The 23,203-nt window shown below is 40.0% G+C and overlaps 1 protein-coding gene across 1 annotated transcript; it reads left to right on the forward strand.

The window, feature by feature from the left end:
* Positions 1–21,390: 21,390 nt before the first annotated feature.
* Positions 21,391–22,146, forward strand: LOC127103786 (secreted RxLR effector protein 161-like). The gene has a single exon (XM_051041021.1). The coding sequence runs from the start codon at positions 21,391–21,393 to the stop codon at positions 22,144–22,146; it is 756 nt and encodes a 251-aa protein (XP_050896978.1).
* The last annotated feature ends 1,057 nt before the right edge of the window (positions 22,147–23,203 follow it).

The raw sequence follows: 23,203 nt of genomic DNA on the forward strand, positions 1-23,203 counted from the left end.
TAGAGGTCTTTCAACTTGAAGGCTTCAGAGGTCATCCAACTTATCACTCTGTTCTAGTGAGTCCTTACAGCAGAGGGATCATCACTGATGCCAGAGTTGATGGTCAGAGACTTGACCTTGTCAACTGAAGACTCTGCAAAAGCTGTAATTGCTTTCTCAAGGGTCAGAAGGGTGGTTTCTGGTTTAGAGGCTTGGGAGGGTAAGGCGGGGGTACTTAGGTTAAGTGTGGGAGTTATTGGGTCAACGGAGGTAGTGGGTTGGGGTATTTCAGAGTGTGGTGGTTCAGATGGTTGTGAGTCAGAGTGGATTGGTTCTGATGGTGGAGGTTCAGAGGTGGTTGTGTTTGGGTTTTCTGGGAGTGGGGAAGTAACTTCAGGTTTAGGGTTAGAGTGTGGTGGCTTTTGAGAGGCCAGAGCACGGTCTTGGATCTGAGCCAGAGTTGGGGAGTGAGGATCAGAGGGTTCAGCGTCAGATGAAAGGTCATAGTAAAGTGGGGATTGTGGAGATGGTGATGAAGATGGTGAAGCGGTTTCATTTAGCATTTATGCTTCTGAAACAGGTAGAGTTGTGGTGGCAAGGTTGAATTTTTGGGATGGTAGGTTAGAGGGTCTGGTGGTTGAGGGAGGCGTATCAGCAGTTGTGTATATAGGGATTGATTAAGGAAGTGAAGAGGCAACATGTTTAATTTTTACAGAGGGAGGGAGAGATACAGACTTACCAGGAGATCCAACCAGAGGCATAGGTGTCTTAGCAGGTTTGCATTCCGCCATTTCGAATTTCTTCAGAATGTCTTTAATGTATTTACTTTGATGAACATAGGTGGCTTCTGAAGCTTGATTGATTTGAATTCCTAGAAAGAACTTTAGTTCTTGCATTAAGCTCATTTCAAATTCTTCCTGCATTAGCTCAGAGAATTCTTGACATAAAGAAGGGTTAGCTGAACCAAAAATAATGTCATCAACATATATCTGGCATATCATGAGGTCATTATTAATGTTTTTGCAGAAGAGTGTAGAGTCAACTTTTCCTCTAATAAAGTCATGTTCCAGATGAAAATTGCTTAGCCTTTCATACCATGCTCTAGGAGCTTGTTTTAAGCCGTATAAAGATTTCTTAAGTTTAAAAACATGTTCTGGACAATTTGAGTTTTCAAAACCTGGAGGTTGATTGGCATACACTTCTTCTGACATATAACCATTAAGAATTGCACTCTTGACATCCATTTGATATAGTTTGATGGAATGATTTACAACGAATGAAACAAGTAAGCGAATAGATTCTAACCTGGCGACTGGGGCAAAGGTTTCGTTGTAGTCAATGCCTTCTTGTTGACTATACCCTTGTGCAACCAATCGAGCTTTATTTCTGACAACTTCGCCTTTTTCATTTAGCTTATTTCTGAACACCCATCTGGTTCTGTAACACCCCAAAATTTTCCCTCCTCATTCATGCATTCATTTATCATTTCATATTGCATTTCATCATGTCAATCAGAATTAGATCCAAAAAACTTTATTTAAAAAAATAAAAAATAAAAAAATAAAAAAATAAAAAATAAAAATAAAAAAAACGAAAAAAAAAATAAAAGAAGACTTGGACCTCTCTCAAAAGCCCACTAAGCTACCAATATTAGCCTATAAATACTAGAGTTTCAATGAAACAAATATTCATTCTATTCCTATTACCCTGTCTGGGAAAAAGATAGTGAGAGAAGAACCCTGGAGAAAAAGGAAGAGAAGCAAAATACTCTGAGGTTTCCTTGAAGCAAAACCTGAAGAGAAACCTGACAGAGAACTCAGAGCAACCCTCAGGCAGCTCTGAAAAATTCAATCTGACTCACACACTTTCATCTCACGCAAACCCTAACATTGCCTTGCAAACCCAACCGTGCCATTTGATTTCAACCGGTCTCTCCCATCAGGTTTGCCTCATTCCCATGATTTTATGCTCTTAATTTGGATCATCTGAATGTATGAGGTATGACGGATGAATTTCATTATGTTTTTGCCCACGGGTTTAATTATGCATGAATGGGTGAAACCTATGCCTTGAATGTTTAATCACATGATTTCTGAAATGTATGCCACAGGGTTTGAGGTTTCTGAAACCATACTGTTATCCATGAAAAAAATGCTTATCGTGTTTCACTAACCCTTTTGTTGAGTTTTTGTGAGGGCTCACAGACTCTTGTAGAGATGGTTTGCGTGGTTTTCCCACTTTATTTGTGGGATACTCCCTGGAGGTTCATTCCGATTACCTGTACTGACTCACCTTTCTTTGATGGCATTAGCTTGGGAGATCCCTAGGTTTCTTACTCCTTTAATTGCTGTTACTTCGGATCTTTATCCGTGTGGTACTTTTACCTCTTGTCCGCATTTTATCGCTTTCTTAGCTGGAAGACCTCGATAGGAGGCATTTGTTTTCTTTTGTTTATTTACTTCTGAGCCCCTTGTTGGCACATTTACTTTATACATGTTTGTTTTGTATGTGTTCGTATCCTTGCAGGTAGCGCGGTTCCTTCGTCAAGGACTGCCTTTTTGCCCTTGAGCATCCCAAACCCCAAAACCCAAAGCAACACGTTAACTCCTTTTACTACAGGCGAGTAAGTCTCCAAAGGTCGAGCATCCGGTAGATTGCGTAGTGACGTCGTTCATCCAAAACCCAATCCATAACCCCATAGTTAGCCGAACTACAGCTTGCTCTGATTCTCATTCCAGATGAGATACGTAGGCATAAGATGCGATGTCTTAGCGAGCACACATCCCCCCAACCCAAAGGTCAGCCGAACTACGTTTTGCTCTGATTCTCATTCCAGATGAGATACGTAGGCATAAGATGCGATGTCTTAGCGAGCACAATTACCCTTAACCCGTAGGTAGCCGAGCTACGAAGACTCTGATTCTCATATTCAGATGAGATACGTATGCAGTGGATGCGACATCCGCGCAAGTCATTTTCATTTAACCCCCTTTTTTTGGTAAACAGCACAAGATAAACTCACACCCTTTAGACAAGAACTACAAAAGTGGATCTCGTAGAGTACTACAGATGCGTAGGGGTGCTAATACCTTCCCTTCGCATAACCGACTCCCGAACCCAAGATTTGGTTGCGAGACCCCGTCTTGTCCTTTCCTTTTTCAGGTTTACTTCGAGCGTTTCCTTTCCCTCCTTTGGGATAAATAACACATGGTGGCGACTCTTCTGTCATTTTCTTCCGCCGGTTGTTTTTTCGTGCACTGTATTTTTCAGGTTGCTACAGCTGGCGACTCTGCTGGGGACTGAAAGAAGTTGACCTCTTGCTGGTCCATCTTCCCTAAGCGAGTCCCTCCCAGCTTGTGTGATTTCTTGTTTATTGGGTGTTCATGCTTTTGTACCTTTATTTGCTTACCTGCTTGCATGTATCTGTTGTATCTGTTGGATCTGTTTGTTTGTTTGTTGGGATGGGGTGTTCTATGAGAGATAAGCCCATTACCCAGGCTTGAGTGTACACACAGGTTTTAGAGTGGATAATCATGAGGCTTGCGTGGCGTGTTGCTACGTTAAGTCGTCCGTGAAGAACCACGCCCAGACGAGGTTTCTTTTGGATATATTATGTCTTACGGGTGTTCCGTAACGACAGGATGTTCCTCTAGAAATCGTCGACTCTGGTGACCATTTTCCGAGAACTCAGTCGAGGCCTCTCCTCCGAGACGTGATTATGTTAGCTCTGGTGGGCGCATTCTCACTGATCAATCCGAGGATCCTGAGACTAGGAACTTGCTATTAGGATGTCCTGTTGAGGGGAGTCAATGGAGGTCTTTTATCCCGTAATAATACCAAACCTTCAGTGGTAAACGTATTATTCGCGACTGAAGGGCTGAAGCTGACGAACTTCTGTTCTTAGAACCTACTAGTGAGGGGCGGGCTAAATTCAGGAAACCTTAACCTCCAAGCAACCCGGTTTTCTGGAGCAAAGTTTTGGTCTTGTATTATATTCCTCAGTGAATTTCTCTCCAGGCAGTGCAACCTGACAGATGTTCAAGCGGATCCATCAATTCTGATTGACATGCCTTTGCATTGCATAACATCATCTGCATATTTGCATCCAACATCTCATGCTTATTCATTTGCAGGGTATTCCCTTTCAAAACGGGGGTGCCTTAAAACTGAACAAGCAGTGCATCGCATACCATGTATATTAACCCTTGTCTGTTTTGTAGGTGTCACCGCAGTGTCTAATGTTTGTTCCCTGTATCAGGCAGTTATTGGTCCCAAGCGAGTCCACAGGTACCCGACAAAGGAAAATCGTCCACAACTAGCGATGGACCAAGTACAGAAAGAACTGGCTGATATGCGTGACAGGATGGATCAGTTCATGACATTGATGACTGGTATGGCAGAAGGCCAGGAAAAGCTAAGGGAATTGGTTGAGCAACCGAGACCCGATTCGGAGGTGGAGATACCAAATGCTGAGGGAAACCCTGGTAACCCTGAGAACGCTGATAACCCTGTGAACACTGGTAACGCGGGTAACGCAAATGCTGATGGAAACCCGGGTAATGTTGGCAACACAGGGAATGTTGGAAATGGTATTGGCGGAAGGTACAATGTGAATCAAGGAATTCGGATTAACGGGCGCCCCGTTACTGAAGATTATCAGTATGATCAATTTTCTTTGCACGACGAGGCCCTCGAGACCACTCGCCGTATGGATGAGCTTGCTGAGAAGCTCAAATCTTTGGAGTCTCAAAATTCCTTAGGCTTTGATGTCACAAATCTTGGTCTGGTTCAGGGAGTAAGGATTCCTCACAAGTTCAAACCCCCTACTTTTGAGAAATACAACGGGGCTTCTTGCCCACACACTCATCTCCAATCTTATCTGGGAAGGTTGGGAGCTCACACGGAAGATGAAAAGCTGTGGATGTACTATTTTGAAGACAGTCTAACTGGAGCTTCTCGTGAATGGTATTCTCATTTGTCTCGTACTACCATCAAGAGCTGGAAAGACTTGGCAGAGGCTTTTGTCAAGCAATATCAATACAACTTGGAGGTAATCCGGATCAGCAGAGACACTATCAACAACGTCCAAGGCAGACGGACCGGGTCATCGAGCCAATCCCAATGCCTTATTCAGTATTACTTCCCAAGCTGATTGACATGAATCTGGTTACGTTGAGAACTCTGGCCCCACCAATCGATCCCAATAATTTGCCTAGAGGTTATGATGTCAACGCCAGATGTGCTTTTCACTCCAACGCACCTGGCCATACTACAGATAATTGCAAGGCTCTCCAGTTAAAGGTACAAGATTTGAGAGATGCCCAGGCTATCAATTTTGCTCCGGTGCCTAATGTTATCCAGAACCCGATGCCGGCTCACGACGGGCAGAGGATTAATGTTGTTGATAGTGGGGAAACTTTGAATTTGGTTTCTGATGTGACTAAGGTGAAGACTTCGCTATCGGTGGTTAAAGACTGACTTCTGAAAGGACAGATGTTCCCGGGCTGTGGAGAAGAATGCAGAAATTGTCAAGCTGCCGAAAATGGATGTGACAGTTTGAGAAGGGGTATTCAGCAACTGATAGATGCAGGTTGTCTTCAGTTCGATCAGGCACGTCCAGTGAAGAATGATGTATCGACGATGACGTTTTATTTCACTCCTGAAGAAATATATGTTCCCGAGAGACTCGCTCCAACAACAATATATTTCCTAGAAAGTACAGAACCAGCAGCGGTGAACATCAAAAGTTCAACACCAGTTGCAATTTACTCTGACAGCCCTCAACCGACTTTGGTTGGTCCAATCACCATCACAATACCAGGACCCGTTCCGTATGAGAAAGACAGTGCTATCCCGTGGCACTATGGGGCTAATATCTACTGCCAGGGGTAGAAAGTTAACGAAGAAGACATTGACATTGGTAGCTCCGCTGTAGACAATGTTGGAGGGGTTGGTGGCTTCACTCGCAGTGGACGCCTATTTGCACCGTCAATATTACGCGCGAATACTGAAGCCGAGGCAGCTACCAAGGCTAAAGGGAAACAGATGGCCGCCGAAGAGGTTACTACTGAGGAAGATCCTCCTAAGACCGCATTCGAGAAGGAAGTGGATGAGTTTATGAGGATTATCAAGAAAAGTGACTACAAGGTAGTCGACCAGCTAAATCAGACACCCTCAAAGATCTCCATTCTCTCACTATTGCTGTGCTCTGAGGCGCACAGAGCAGCCTTGTTGAAAGTACTGAATATGGCCTATGTTCCACCGGAGATAACTGTTAACCAGCTGGAGTCGGTAGTTTCCAATGTAAACGCTAGCCGGGGGCTAGGTTTCACCGATAATGACTTGACAGCCGAGGGCAGGAATCACAACAAAGCCTTGCATATCATAATGGAGTGCAATGGGGTGATGCTTTCCCATGTTTTGGTTGATACAGGCTCTTCTCTGAATGTTCTTCCAAGGAAAGCCTTAATGAAGTTGGATTGCGATGACACCATCCTGAGGCCAAGTAACTTAGTTGTGAGGGCTTTTGATGGCTCTAAGAGAGTTGTCTTTGGCGAAGTTGAGTTGCCAGTTAAGATTGGACCGCAGGTGTTCAAGAGCACCTTTTATGTGATGGATATCCAGCCTGCCTACAGCTGTCTGCTAGGTCGGCCTTGGATTCATGTTGCCGGTGCTGTTACTTCTACCCTCCACCAGAAGGTCAAATATGAACTAGAAGGTCAGGTCGTCACTGTCTGTGGTGAAGAGGATATTTTTGTTAGCCACCTGTCTACGTTTAAGTATGTAGAGATGGACGGCGAGATGCACGAGATGCTGTGTCAGGGCTTCGAAGCCATAAACATCAAGGAGGTCGCGCCCGAAGCTGTCTTTTCACCTGAGTTTGAGAAGGTCGGGACTTCTATCTCTTCATACAAGCAAGCTGTCGAAGTGGTTAAAGCTGGTAATGCCCAAGGCTGGGGCAAATTTGTGGAGCCAGTCATCAAAGAAGACAAGTTTGGATTGGGGTATGCTCTGGGATCTCAGAAGAATGAAACCGGTACTCTCTCCAGTGGGGGTTTGGTCTCTCCCCACATCGTCAATGCTGCAGATGAAGACAAGGCTGACAGCGACTGTGACTTAGATAGCTGGATTCGCCCGTGTGTCCCGGGAGAAAAGCTCGACAATTGGTCGTCTGAAAAAACCGTCCGGGTTACTCTACTGAAAGAGTGATTTTTATTGTTTTCCTTTATTACATGCATAATAAAGTCTTACACTTTGCCCAAGGTGTAACGGCTCATTTGTAGGGCCATCCATTTAGTTACATTTCGCAATTATTTTTATCATCAATAAAGGACGACTTTTGCAAACAATTTTGTGTTCTCTTTCTTTCAGTTTTTTTTACTTTTACAAAAAAAAATGGCAATGTTTCTAATTTTCGTTTTTTCTTTCTTTCCAAAAATAAAAATCTCTCATTCTAAGGTAAAGCATGATCCTCCATCATGCAGAGCGGACCACCCGGATCTCACTACTAACGACACTGCTATGGTCAAGTATGACTTCGACAATCCTATCTATTAAGCCGAAGAATGGGTTGAGAAAGATTGTGAATTGCCTGAAGAGTTAGCCAGATTGTTGAAACAGGAGGACCGAGCTATTACACCTTATCAGAAGGTGATTGAGACCGTCAACATCGGTACCGCAGACGACAAGAAAGAGATCAAGATCAGGGCAAGTCTACAGGCCGAGAGGAAAGACCGTTGATCATGTACTTGACTGTGTTAGAAAGGTCAATGGGTTGTGTGCTCGGTCAGCATGACGAGTCAGGTCGAAAAGAGCATGCAATATACTACCTTAGCAAAAGTTTACCGACTGTGAACAAAGATACTCATTGCTCGAGAAAACTTGTCGCGCTTTGGCATGGGCTGCTCGCCGACTAAGACAGTATATGTTGACTCACACGACTCTATTGATATCAAAAATGGATCCAGTCAAGTATATTTTTGAAAAGCCAGCACTTACCGGAAAGGTTACTAGGTGACAAATGATACTGACAGAGTATGACATCCAATACACTTCACAAAAAGCCATCAAGGGAAGTGTCTTGTCAGACTATCTTGCAGAGCAACCGATTGATGATTACCAACCTATGAGGTTTGACTTTCCTAATGAGGACATCATGTTTCTCAAATCGAAAGATTGAGAGGAACCACTCCCGGAGGAGGGGCCTGACCCTGAATCCAAATGGGTTATGATGTTTGATGGGGCGGTCCACGTCAATGGTCGCGGAGTTGGTGTAGTGTTGATCACACCGGAAGGGGGTTCATATGCCATTTGGTGCCAGAATAACTTTTCCCTGCACCAACAATGAAGCCGAATACGAAGCTTGTATCCTAAGACTTGAGGAAGCCGTCAATATACAGATTAAAACCCTGGATGTATATGGGGATTCAGCTTTGGTCGTCAATCAAACCAACGGGAAATGGTATACACCTCAGCCTCATCTGGCTCCTTACAGAGACTACACGAGAAGATTGTTGACTTTCTTTTGAAGAAAACCAATTTGCTGATGCTCTGTTTACCTTGTCTTCGATGATTAAGGTGTTATGCTGGAACTACGTACCCAGAATTGACGTATCTCGGTCAGAGACGAATGAAGAAGGCATTTGGTCAGAAAGTGCGCCCTCGGGGGTATCAAGTCGGTGAATTGGTACTCAAAAGATTTCTTCCTCCCAACACAAATCACAGGGGCAAATGGACACCGAACTATGAGGGTCCGTACGTGGTTAAAAGTATTTTCTATGGCGGAGCTTTGATGCTAACAACCATGGATGGCGAAGGATTCCCGTCCCCTATTAACTCAGACGCAATTAAAAAAAATACTTCGCATAAAATAGACCCGCTGGACGATAAAAAGAATAGTCCAGGCAAAAAAAGGGCATCCCGACGAACAAAAAAAAAGAATAAAGAGGTTCGGGCAAAAATTAGGGATATAAAAAAAGAGTACACCAGGTGAGTCGAAAACCCAAAAGGGCGGCTCAGGCAAAAATGGGTATCCCGGTGGATTGAAAACCCGAAAAGGGGGCGATCCAGGCAAAAGTTAGGGAATAAGCGAATGATTGTGATCTGAGTTCATCAGTGTTATATCACCGTTTCATTCAATCCGACAATCTTCGAAGGTTAAAGATCGACTAATCATCCACTTCAGAAAGCAAGACGAGCAGAGCGTCTTGAGGACATACGAGCCATATCAGAGTCGAAACTCGGTGGGACCCCGTATCCCCATTGCCATTAGGATAGTTCTCTTTTTATAGCGATCACCTCTTTTCAGGGATCAGCTTCCTGATACCCTCGCCTATTCCTGGCACAAATTTTCTCCCCAGTAAGAGTCGAATAATTCAGTTAAAGAGCCTCTTTATTTTTCATTTATCAGTTTGTTTGCAAAAATGTCCGAATTTTTGATAAAACATATTGCATATGAACATAATGGTGGCTTTTGCAGATGATTTGCACAGGAAAACATTTAAAATTGCTTTGAATGTGCTTAATCCCGTAAGGTGAATTCAAATCGAGTAATTCCCCCGAGGCATACGCGTATTTTTGGTTGCAGGTCACAGGAACCGGATGCCAAGTCCTAAATCCTCATCCCCAAGCGGTTGACAAGTCTCTCCTCAGCAGAGCATGTTCCCCAGCAGAGTTGACAGTATCCAGACTATATATCCCCAGCGGAGTTGATAGTGTCAGACTGTATCTTCCTAGCAACAGCGGAGTGGTTGCATAACCAACAGATGAGAGGGTGGTGTTCCCAGTGTTCATCTCATTCCCCAGCAGATTATTTTTAACAGATTTGTTAATCCCCAGCTTGAGGGCGATTAGCAAGTTCATATCCCCAGCAAAGGTCGTTTCCTACGAAATTTCCCCAGGAAGTGTTTTCCCCACAGACTCTCCTCACAGAGCCTCGCCGAACAAAGTTTCCATAGTTGATACTCCCCCCGCAAGGTCAACTTTTCAAGCAGCCAATTTATTTTTGGTGGCTCATTGGTCCCGGCAGACGGATCATTCCCCACAGAGCATTCAAGGATTGATGCAGCGATCTGTTTCCTACCGGAGTTTGCTTCCCCAAGCAGATTTCTTTTTACACCATGCATAACATTTGCATTTGTATGCATATCATATCAAGCATACACATAAGCTGATAAACAGGTTCTTCCAAGCAGACTGAAGAATTACTTTACAACCAAGGTCATGAGATCCAGCTAGAGGATCAAGCGTGAGTGATCCAGCCTGAGGTTCGTTTTGAAGATTCAGCCTGAGAATCGTTTTCCAGTGATCCAGCCTGAGGGTCATTTTGAAGATTCAGCCTGAGAATCGTTTTCCAGTGATCCAGCCTGAGGGTCATTTCGAAGATTCAGCCTGAGAATCGTTTTCCAATGATCCGGCCTGAGGTTCATTTTGAAGATTCAGCCTGAGAATCAAGTTCCAGTGATCCAGCCTGAGGGTCATTTCGAAGATTCAGCCTGAGAATCATGTTCCAGTGATCCAGCCTGAGGGTCATTTCGAAGATTCAGCCTGAGAATCGTGTTCCTGTAAGCCAGCCTAAGGCTCAATTTGAAGATTCCCCAATGAAGTCGCCTACAAGCTTTATTTCCCCAGCAAGCCCAATTGAGGAGTCGTTACAACATGTTCTAGCCCGAAGAATATGTACGAAGCCCAAAAGTGGAATATTCTCGAAGCTTCATATCTAATATGAAGGTTGGGTGTAGATTTCAAAAGAGGGTCAACCAGCGCATGCCTCAGATGCGGGATCCTAATGATGGGAATTTATCATCAGAACAATCCAGATCTAGCCAGAAGATCGAAGTAGATTCAGCCAGAGAACCGAAACAAATAAGATCTATCCAGAAGATCGAAAATCGCAACAATTCAGATCTAGCCAGAAGATCGAAGTAGATTCAGCCAGAGAATCAAAGGAAATAGATTCAGCCAGAGAATCGAAACGAAGGAGATTTAGCCAGAAGATCGAAGAGGATCTAGCCAGAAGATCAAAATCGTATCCAGCCCGAGGATCAAAATTAATATCCAACCAGAGGACTAAATTGAGTATAGGTTCAGCCAGAGGATCGAAACTCCAGATTAAGCCAGAAGACTGATTCAGATCCAGCCAGAGGATTGGAAGAAAAATAAACAGCGCGGTGTATTTCCGCGTTTTTGTGGTGTTCTCGAAGCGCAAATTTTCGATCTGTCTTTGGTATTCAATCACAGCTCACCCCGTTTGTCTGATAAGCTGTCTGCTTTCATCCTACTCGGGTTAGCTGATGATTGAATAGGGGCAGCTGTAACACCCCAAAATTTGCCCTCCTCATTCATGCATTCATTTAGCATTTCATATTGCATTTCATCATGTCAATCAGAATTAGATCCAAGAAACTTTATTTAAAAAAAATAAAAAAAAACGAAAAAAAATAAAAATTTAATTAATTAATTAATTAATTAATTAAATAAAATAAATAAATAAATAAATAAAAGAAGACTTTGACCTCTCTTAAAAGCCCACTAAGCTACCAATATTAGCCTATAAATACTAGAGTTTCAATGAAATAAATATTCATTCTATTCCTATTACCCTGTCTGGGAAAAAGATAGTGAGAGAAGAACCCTGGAGAAAAAGGAAGAGAAGCAAAATACTCTGAGGTTTCCTTGAAACAAAACCTGAAGAGAAACCTGACAGAGAACTCAGAGCAACCCCCAGGCAGCTCTGAAAAATTCAATCTGACTCACACACTTTCATCTCACGCAAACCCTAACATTGCCTTGCAAACCCAGCCGTGCCATTTGATTTCAACCGGTCTCTCCCATCAGGTTTGCCTCATTCCCATGATTTTATGCTCTTAATTTGGATCATCTGAATGTATGAGGTATGACGGATGAATTTCATTATGTTTTTGCCCACGGGTTTAATTATGCATGAATGGGTGAAACATATGCCTTGAATGTTTAATCACATGATTTCTGAAATGTATGCCACAGGGTTTGAGGTTTCTGAAACCATACTGTTATCCATGAAAAAAATGCTTATCGTGTTTCACTAACCCTTTTGTTGAGTTTTTGTGAGAGCTCACAGACTCTTGCAGAGATGGTTTGCGTGGTTTTCCCACTTTATTTGTGGGATACCCCCTAGAGGTTCATTCCGATTACCTGTACTGACTCACCTTTCTTTGATGGCATTAGCTTGGGAGATCCCTAGGTTTCTTACTCCTTTAATTGCTGTTACTTCGGATCTTTATCTGTGTGGTACTTTTACCTCTTTTCCGCATTTTATCGCTTTCTTAGCTGGAAGACCTCGATAGAAGGCATTTGTTTTCTTTTTTTTTATTTACTTCTGAGCCCCTTGTTGGCACATTTACTTTATACATGTTTGTTTTGTATGTGTTCGTATCCCTGCAGGTAGCGTGGTTCCTTCGTCAAGGACTGCCTTTTTGCCCTTGAGCATCCCAAACCCTAAAACCCAAAGCAACACGTTAACTCCTTCTACTACAGGCGAGTAAGTCTCCAAAGGTCGAGCATCCGGTAGATTGCGTAGTGACGTCGTTCGTCCAAAACCCAATCCATAACCCCATAGTTAGCCGAGCTACGGCTTGCTCTGATTCTCATTCCAGATGAGATACGTAGGCATAAGACGTGATGTCTTAGCGAGCACACATCCCCCCAACCCATAGGTCAGCCGAACTACGTTTTGCTCTGATTCTCATTCCAGATGAGATACGTATGCAGTGGATGCGACATCCGCGCAAGTCATTTTCATTTAACCCATTTTTTTGGTAAACAGCACAAGATAAACTCACACCCTTTAGACAAGAACTACAAAAATGGATCCCGTAGAGTACTACGGATGCGTAGGGGTGCTAATACCTTCCCTTCGCATAACCGACTCCCGAACCCAAGATTTGGTTGCGAGACCCCGTCTTGTCCTTTCCTTTTTCAGGTTTACTTCGAGCGTTTCCTTTCCCTCCTTTGGGATAAATAACGCACGGTGGCGACTCTTCTGTCATTTTCTTCCGCCGGTTGTTTTTTCGCGCACTGTATTTTTCAGGTTGCTACAGGTTCCAATAATGTGAGTGCCTTTGGGCTTAGGAGCAAGATCCCAGACGTCATTCTTTGAGAATTGATCTAACTCTTCTTGCATGGCTAGAACCCAGTCATTGTCTTGAAGTGTCTCATCACAGGAAGTAGGCTCAATCAGAGATACTAGTCCTAGAGGAATTTCTTCAGGTACCTTGAATGTTGACCTAGTTCGGATAGGTTCATCCTTGTTTCCCAGAATCAAATCTTCAGAGATGTTGGGGCGACTTTTTGCTTTCTTTTGGATCACTGGGGCTTTAGTTCCATCTGGACTTTGTATATCAGATACTTCTGGTGCTTTGATCTTTTCGTCAGAACCTGCAAGAGTAATCTCCAGATCTGCAAGTTTCTCAACTAGCTTTGACTTTTCAGGGTCAAGCTTATCATCAAATCTAACATGAATTGATTCTTCCACAATTTTGGTTTCTGTGTTGTATACTCTGTAGCCTTTAGAGCGTTATGAGTATCCTAACATAATACTTTTTTGTGCTTTTGAATCAAACTTGTTCAAATGTTCTTTAGTATTCAGAATAAAGCAAGAGCATCCAAAGGGATGAAAATAAGAAATGTTGGGTTTTCTTCCCTTACACAGTTCATAGGGAGTCTTCTCCAGAATAGGTATTATAGAGATTCTATTCTGAATATAACACGCTGTATTTACTGCTTCAGCCTAAAAGTGCTTAGCCACATTTGTTTCATTGATCATGGTTCTGGCCATCTCTTGGAGTGTCCTATTCTTCCTTTCTACAACTCCATTTTGTTATGGAGTTCTAGGACAGGAAAAATCATGGGATATTCCATTAGAATCAAATAGTTCCTCAAAAAATTTATTTTCAAATTCTCCACCATGATCACTTCTGACTTTGATGATTTTAGAGTCAAATTCGTTTTGCACTTTGGAACAAAAGCTAGTGAATACAGAGTGAGACTCACTCTTGTGCTTTAGGAATTTTACCCATGTCCAACAACTAAAATCATCAACAATAACTAGTCCATATTTCTTTCCATTGACTGATGTTGTTTTAACAGGACCAAACAGATCAATGTGAAGAAGTTCCAGAGGCTTTGAGTTAGAAACAATATTTTTCTTTTTAAAAGATGATTTTGAAAATTTTCCTTTCTGACATGCTTCACACAGAGTATCTGAAGAAAACTCCAACTTAGGTAGACCTATGACTAACTCGAGTTTATTTAGCTGAGATAGTTTTCTAATGCTAATGTGGCCCAAGCGTCTATGCCATACCAATTGCTCTTTATGAACAAACATCAGGCATTTTACATTTTATTCTTTTAAGTCTGAAAGATTTATTTTGTAAATATTGTTTTCCTCTTGCCAGTGAATAGGACCGTTCCATTGTTCTGATTAATTGCTTTACATGTTTTTTGATTGAAGATTACATCATAGCCGTTATCACTTAATTGACTTATTGATAACAGATTATGCATTAATCCTTCTACATAGAGAACATCAGATATAGAGGGAAGAGTACCATTACCAATAGTTCCGGAGCCTCTGATCCTTCCTTTCTGATTTCCTCTGAAACCTACGAAGCCAGCATCTTTAAGTTCCAGGCTTTGGAACATATACTTTCTTCCTGTCATGTGTCGCAAGCATCTAGAGTCTAGGTACCATGACTGGTGTCTTAACTCTGCTGCATAAGATATCTGCAACATAAACAATCTTATCCTTTGGTACCTAAAATCTTTTGGGTCCTTTATGATTAGTTTTCCCATAGTTTCTTAAAACTTTGGGTTTTCTGGAATTATCAAAATGTTGTGCTTGTGTATGTTGTAGTGATAAGAAAACGGAGATTTAGGTTTGTCATTAGTGGAAGATTTATCTTCACTAGGGTCATACCCAATTCCTCTTCTATTATTCTGACTAACCCCATAAATCATGGATGCCATTCTGCTTCTCTCTATCCCAATCTTCAGAAACTTTTGAAAAGATTTTTCATATTCATAAATTACTGTGTTTGAAGTTTGTGGAGCTTGAGATAACGCTTCTTCAAGTTTTAAACATTGTTTATTTGTGGAATCTCTTTCTAATGTCAAAGTTTGATTTTCATCTTTTAGATCTGAAACTGTTATCTCAATTTTACCACATTCTTCGAGGGTTTCTTCAAGAACCTCTTTTACAGCTTTAAAATTTTGTTTAAGTTTCTGATATGAGTTTAGAGTTTCAGAGAGGCATGATTCGAGGTCAGAGAGAGAAAGATCAGAAAATACCTCTTCGGATTCAGATTCTCCATCTGATGTATTCTTGGAGGTGGTAGCCATGAGTGCAACATTTGCATGTTCATCAGATTTTGATTCTGAGGAATCAGATCTACTGTCATCCCAGGTAGCCATCAGTCCCTTTTTGGTTCTGAAGGAACTTTTCTTGGAATTTTCTCTTCTAGAGCTTTCTTTCTTCAACTTGGGACATTCGTTTCTGTAATGACCTGTTTACTTACATTCATAACAAGTTATATCTTTGTTAGATTTACCTATTGAAGTTGATTCTGATCGATCTTCTTTGGGTCTTGGTTTTCTGAAATTATTATTCCTTTTTCTCCAGAGTTGTTTTACTCTTCTGGTTAAAAGGGATAATTCTTCTTCATCGTCAGAGTCTTCCTTTTTCAGAGTCATCAATGTCTTCTTCTTCAACCTGAAAGGCTTTGTTTCTATCTGATTTCTATCTTTCTGATCTGGACTTTAGTGCTACAAACTTGATCTTCTTTTGAGGCTCATCTTCCTCCAATTCTATCTCGTGACTTCTGAGTGAACTGACAAGTTCTTCAAGGCTGATATTGTTCAGATCTTTTGATAGTGTTAAGGCTGTGACCATAGGTCTCCATTTCTTTGGCAAGCTTCTGACGATCTTTTTAACATGATCCCCAGTTGTATATCCTTTATCTAGCACTTTGAGTCCTGCAATTAAAGTTTGGAATCTAGAAAACATTACCTCTACAACTTCATCGCTCTCCATTTTGAAGGCTTCATATTTCTAGATTAGAGCCAGAGCCTTTGTTTCTTTGACTTGAGAATTTCCTTTGTGAGTCATCCTCAGGGATTCAATTATTTCTTTAGTTGTTTCCCTGTTGGTGATCTTTTCATATTCATTGTAGGAAATGGCATTGAGTAGTATCGTTCTGGCTTTGTGATGGTTCTTGAATTCACGCTTCTGATCATCTGACATTTTGCTTCTGGGAATAACAACTCCAGCGTATGTCACAGGTGGTGTGTAGCCAATTATGACAATATCCCAGAGATCAGCGTCGTAGCCCAGAAAGAAACTTTCAATTTTGTCTTTCCAATAATCAAATTTCTCTCCATCAAAGATTGAAGAATAATAGTAGTTGTGAATGACCGTTGGAGTGATGACAGAATCTTGGTCATTGAAGAATAATTAATGTCATTACTTATGTTGTTTCTTTCTAAAACCATTTTGTCCGCCTCTTTAATCCTTTCTTTAAATACTTCCTTTCCATAATGAGATTCCTTTCCGTTACGTATTTTGGGCTTGTGAATCTGCATCAGAATCTTGATGTACCAGAGTTAGTCTTCAGAGGATGATTACGTCTGACTTCCTCAGAGTTTCTCAGTGTTCTAGTCTTCTTAAGTATCAGAGTCTAAAACTAGTAGTCTGTTGGAGCTTCTGACTTTTTGCTGTCTCTCTTTGATCAGAATCAGAACCTTCTGGATGTATTCCTTTCTGAGTGGCGTCTGATCATCTAATACTTTATATCTGACATAAGTTTGTATCTGATGTATGGTCAGAATCCTGCGTAAGTGTTCAGAGTCCTGCACACTAAGAAAAAATCTCGTTAGGGTGCCATTTTGGGTTTCATCCTTTGTTATCATCAAAATCTTAGAAATTTATTGTAGAACCAACTTTGTTCTTACAATATTGACAAGACTTGATTGGATCAACCAAGAATCAAGGGTTTGTTGTGAGTCACGAGCATGGAGTATGGGTAAGAACCATCCCAAAGGAGTGAACTAAGGATAAAAACCTGTAGATCATGTTCTAAAAAGTTCCCAGAGTCTTAATTCCATCTATTAGATATTACAGGTTAGGATGACTGACTCATCAACCCATAATATTCTCAAGAGAAACTCATCTGAGTGTAGTATCGCGTAACAACTGTTATCAAGTCTACACTTGAACAGTCTCCTCACTACGTCCTAAATAGGCCAAGAGAGGTTAAATGTTTTATGGTCCTCAGCTTCTCGGACCCCAAATCAGAGATAGTAATGCCTAACCATAAATAGCTTGTGTCACATTCATAACTCCAAAAGGGTCTCCACTAAGTAGATGGGTCTCAAGCCAACTTGTTAAGGACTATTCTACACAAGTCGAACATGACTATACCATCCTCCTATCTTAATTCCACTCAAGTTCGGGTTAGAACTTATCTCACCACTCAGAGATCACCAAGAACAACAAGTAGATTATATCACACAAACAAATATACATACATCAAATATACAATTATATACACACAAAAAAGTAGGCTAAACCCACTAGAGACTACTCCCCAGCAAAGTCGCCACTTAATTTCTGTAGCGGTAAATTCATGACCATCAAGCTATGGATAAGCTAGACATCAATTAAACCAGAGTCGCCACTGCGCTTTTATTGTTTCCAAGGGAAAAAGGGAAAAGTACGAACAAAACCCAAAAAATAAGAAGTTTTCAAATCAAAACTAATAAAATGTCAGAGATTACAGGTAAGGGGGTTGGTTACACAGAGGAAAGGTGTTAGCACCAAAAGGGTCCTAGGTACTCCTAGGGAGCCCTTTTTTGTGTGCAGATGTGTTTTTGTACAAAATGATGTTTTCAATAAATAAAGTGGAAGGATGAGAAAATAATTCATTAATTATATTTTTGTGTTTGACAAGACCGTCGAACTTGTGCCTAAGTACCAATATAAAAATGAGGGATCAAAACCTCGTAGTTCGTGGTACAAATTTCAAAATGAATGAGTTGTTTTTAACAAAAATTTTAAGTTTAACAAAGGCACAAAAGGCCTAAAAAGGTTTGAATGAGTGTTAGTTTTTTTTGGCTTTTGAAATTTTAAGGCAAGTATAGTTAAGTTTATTTACAAGTTTTATTAAGAAAGTGAGTTTGAAAATGCAATGGCATAAGGCCAAAGTTTCTAATTTGCAAAATAGTCTAGGTTTTAGAAATTACAAACAAAGAAGATTTTAAAAGGAGGGAGAGATTTGAAATTAAAGAAGTGGGGAGGAGATGAAGAGACTAATCCAAAGCATAAATTTAAAAGTTAAGAGTTGAAAAGATCTGACCAATGGGCTACAATCCAATAGACAAGAATGTCATATAGAAACCCAAATTTCCCTTGGACTTTAGAATCAAGAAATATCAATACACAAATATCAAGGTGAAGAGCAAGACATCAAATAAAAATAGCCACATCCAAGTGTAGCAACTCCATGATCTTTTTCATAATTCCCCATGTATCAGATGGCTTCAAAGATAAGCATTAGACATATGTTCAAAATAACAGCTTCAATATGATCATGTTGCAGATGAACTCCAATGGATCTTCAATATTGTATCAGATGAAAGTTCACTTCACAAGCACTTGGTTTCATGAAAGTTGGCATTGGCCAAGTCCTTTGCATAGGGAGTGTTGCCTAATTCTAAGTCCAATGTCTCAGATCAAATCCAACAGTCCACACAAATGTTTTTTAGGGATTTGGTTCTTATTATGTATATTAAGGTCAAAAGACCACAAACACAAACAAGTATATACAAACACAATATATTCACAAGATATGGCTGAAATGAGCAAAGTAAAAATGGCATTAAAGTAAACAAATTGAATGGTATGAATAATGGCAAATGAATAAAGACTTAAAATTAAATTACATAAAAGTAAATGACTTGAAATTAAAGGTTAATGGTTACTTGATTAGAAGTTAGTATTGCTTTTGCTTTGGTTTTGTTTAAGTCATTCTTTGGAGAACACTCAACCCACTTATCACAAGCATGGATCCTTGAACCAAGACATCTTCCAAAGGAAGGAAAAAAGGCCAAGTTTCCACACAATACCATGAAAGAGGGGAGACTTACAATCTCACTTACTAGAATGCTATGCCTTTTGTGTCAACAATTTAGCGCTATGTTAAGCAATCGTAATTGGACTTATGTAGAAGTCACAACTATTTGAGGTCGGGCGATAGAAATTTTAGTGTTAATGCATGTTAGAGACATGATATTATGAATCATGCTCCTAAAACATACCACACTTAAAAAGAATATGCAAAAGGGGTGGGCCTAATCTCATCCACACTTATGTTGATTTTTCCTTCAACTAGTCTTAGGATATGGAGATATCATAGGTCCATGACATGAATGAATAAAGAAGGGAAATAAGATGAAGAGGGAGGGGAAATGGAATCAACACAAATTGGTCAAAGGAGGACTTTTATCAAATTAAAATCATTCATTCATTTTGGGAGATGAAATGTACATTTCATCAATCCCCTAAATCCAATGATTTTACTTAACAAAGTCAAATCAACCTTGACCAAGACCCAACAACATAAGTCAAACTCAACAAGTCAATATCAAATGCTCAACACAATTTATTTTGCAATTAAACAATTAAAATCAATAAAATAATGCATTAAATTAAATTATGGTTTGTCAATCTCCTAAAATCTCATTAAACCACCAAAGAAATGGCCATGAGATTTATCATAGGTCAAATAAGGTCAAAGGACCTTGGAGAAAAAAATTCATAATTTTTGGAAACTTAAAACTATTTTTAAACAATTAAAAATATTCACAAAATCAATTAAATCATGAAGAATATTAATAATGATCCAAAAAATAATTTTAATTCAGAAAATGAAAGAGGAATTTATTTAAAAAAAAATTGGTGAAATATTAAAATTAATATGAATTAATGAAAATAAACCAAATAAAATGAAAATTAAATAATCATAAAAAATGTGGACCACATGATCTCCCTCGTTAATTGAGGTGGCAGATCAAATGGCCACCAGCGCGCAAGCTACCATGAATTTGAGTCAGCGTGCCACACAAACGGTTATTCAAACCAACACGTGAGATTATATCATTTCAAATGGATCCTGTGGTTCTAATGACTGCCAACTCACCACCGGAGCCAAAGCTCCGGTCTCCTTCTCCGGTGAGCCTCACCGGACTGGTTCAGTCACAACCATCACCAAAATTAAAAAGAAGGACATGATTTTAAAGTAAAAATGGCATTAATCTTGAATTTGGCCTCAATTCATCCTAACTCCAAGTATATTGAGAGATACAAGGAATTGAAATTTGAGGTGTACGATCTGAGTTGCTTCGATTTGACCTCAAAGTAACTCAATCTTGTTGCCTACATTGGTAGGACTTAAGACAACCAAAGATCCAAGAGAAATATGGAGAATTGAGTGAGAATCGAAGAGGTTAAAATTTCTGGAAAATACCTTCAATGTAGGACTAGATTCGATTGTTCTTGCTCTTGCTTGTGCTTGATCTTGCTCTGAATGCTTGAAGGAGTAGATTAGAATGATCACAAGGCTTTGGATCCTTGGAGTTTTGAATCTCAAAACAGTGAGATTCAGACTTAATTTCCAATGGAAATTCTCAAGGTTGTCCTCTGAAATGGAAGGGTTTGAAGGTGTGGATTCAAAGCTGGCGCGTAGGGTTCTCAATTCTGATGCATAGGGCCTCTATTTATAGCCAATTCATTTGATATTTGCACACTTGAACATGGAATCCAAAAATAGCAATGAGTGATGCATGGATGCATTGGCGTGTACAGGCCCATGAAATCATGTCATTTGGTCCATAATTGAATACAAATAAGTCTGAGATTATGTTGGAATGCTAGGCAATGATGTATGGAATGTTTGAAGTTCAATCTTGCTAAATGATGATGCAATGTTCAAGCCATGCACAACCCATTTAAAAATTATCCAAAATGGATGAAATTGGACTTTTTGGAAAGATTAGATCAAGAGGAACAACTTTCACGTTGGACATTTTTTCATTTGAAGCTTGGATCATGATGAATTTTGAGGTGGAAGTTGGAAAAATCAAACATGTCAAAAAAAACTCTAAGTGTCAAGCCATATGTTCACTTATTCCACCTTGGCTAACTTTCAAGTCTATGTTGACGACATCATATTCGGCTCAACAAACAAAGAAATGCAAGGAGAATTCGAGATGTCCATGATGGGTAAGATGAATTATTTTCTTGGACTCCAAATTAAGCAACTAAAGGATGGCATCTTCATCAACCAATCAAAGTACTGCAAAGAGTTTCTGAAAAGATTCGACATGGATAGTTGCAAGGTAACCTCTACTCCAATGGGATCCAGATTGTATGTTGATCAAGATGAATCAAGTGTTTCGATTGATATCACAAAGTATCTAGGTATGGTTGGTTCCTTACTTTATTTGACGGTAAGCCATCCTAATATAATGTTCAGTGTGTGTCTTTGTGCGTGTTTTCAAGCCAATCCAAAGGAATCGCATCTCACCGTTGTTAAAAGGATCATCAAGTATCTCAAAGGAACAACAAATGTCGGCCTATGGTATCCTAAAGGTGGTATTTGCAATTTAGTTGGTTATTCTGATGCTGATTATGCAGGAAGTAAAACTGATAGAAAGAGCACCAGAGGTACATGTCACATTCTTGGAAATGCATTAGTATCATGGGCTTGCAAGAAACAAGCATGTGTTGCCCTTAGCATTGCCAAAGTGGAATACATAGCAGCAGACAACTGTTGTGCTCAAATACTTTGGCTTAACCAACAACTTCGTGACTACAGACTCGATCTTGGATGCATTCCTCTACGTTGTGACAATACAAGTGCAATAAACATTACAAAAAATCCGGTCATGCACTCAAGAACCAAACATATTGACATTCGACATCATTTTCTTCGTGATGACATGCTTCAAGGAGATGTCGAAGTCACATTTATGGATACTCATAATCAACTCGCCGACGTCTTCACAAAACCATTGGCACGAGAATCATTTTACAAAATTCAAAGGGAACTTGGGATTTTAGATGATTGTGACATTTAATTCTTCAATATTTATTCATTATAATCTATAATGAATCAAAGGTACTCTCTAAAATCTATTTTCAAAACTTTATTAAATTTCTAAGTATATAAGTTTTTCATGTTTTTCTAAAAAATTTCATATTACATGTTGCTCCATATATTTTTATTACATGTTTGGTACATACAAAGTTGCATTATGGTATATTATAACATGTCAAAGTGACTATTTTAAAAACTTCATTGTATGCTGGAAAATACAAAGCTACTATTTTTTGGTATGTGTTAATCGGTTAACACGTACAGGTTAATCGATTAACCTGTCTTCTTTTTTTTTACGTATTTTCAGCTTTTTCAAACGCGTTAATCGATTAACTCACTGGTGTTAATCGATTAACCCTGTAACTTTCAGCCACTTTATTTATTTATTTTATCTTATTTTTTGTGTGTTTTAAGTTTGACCTTGTGTTTTAAGTGATTATTTGACCTAGTCTCCATCACTTTCCAACTCTTGCATTGGTACTCTTCACTCTCTTCAACTCTCATAATCATCTCCTTCCAAATTCATCCTCCCTCATTAAAACCCACTCATCCAATTTCTCATTATATACCTCATTCACCTCAAATCCTTCATCACAACAAGCTACCCCCTTCCAAATCCGAAAATCCTTTTCTAAAACCCTAACTTTCAAGCTTCTTCCATGGCTTCCACTAGAAGAGAAAAGGGCAAGCTCAAGGTTGGTGAATCAAGTGGAGAACCAGTTGAAGTTGAGTAACAAGCACCTTCTATAAAGTCTCGAAGGATGGATTTCGACTTCAGAAATCGGTCACTAATGTTGGTAAAGTATTGCAAACTTTCAACTTTTCCTGAACATAGCTTTAACTTCCTTGAGCTGCTAAAATACCAAGGGATTGATAGCTTAGTTTATGATTGTGGTGCTTATCATCCCGATTTAGTGAAAGATTTTTATGCTAATATGAATTTTGGTACTGGTGAATTTGGAGATCCCACTTTCACCTCTAAAGTTAAGAACATGGAAATAAGTATGGATTTAGAATCTTTTGGTATAACTGTAGGG

Source organism: Lathyrus oleraceus, chromosome 7, assembly GCF_024323335.1.
Source record: "Lathyrus oleraceus cultivar Zhongwan6 chromosome 7, CAAS_Psat_ZW6_1.0, whole genome shotgun sequence".
Taxonomy (NCBI): domain Eukaryota; kingdom Viridiplantae; phylum Streptophyta; class Magnoliopsida; order Fabales; family Fabaceae; genus Lathyrus; species Lathyrus oleraceus.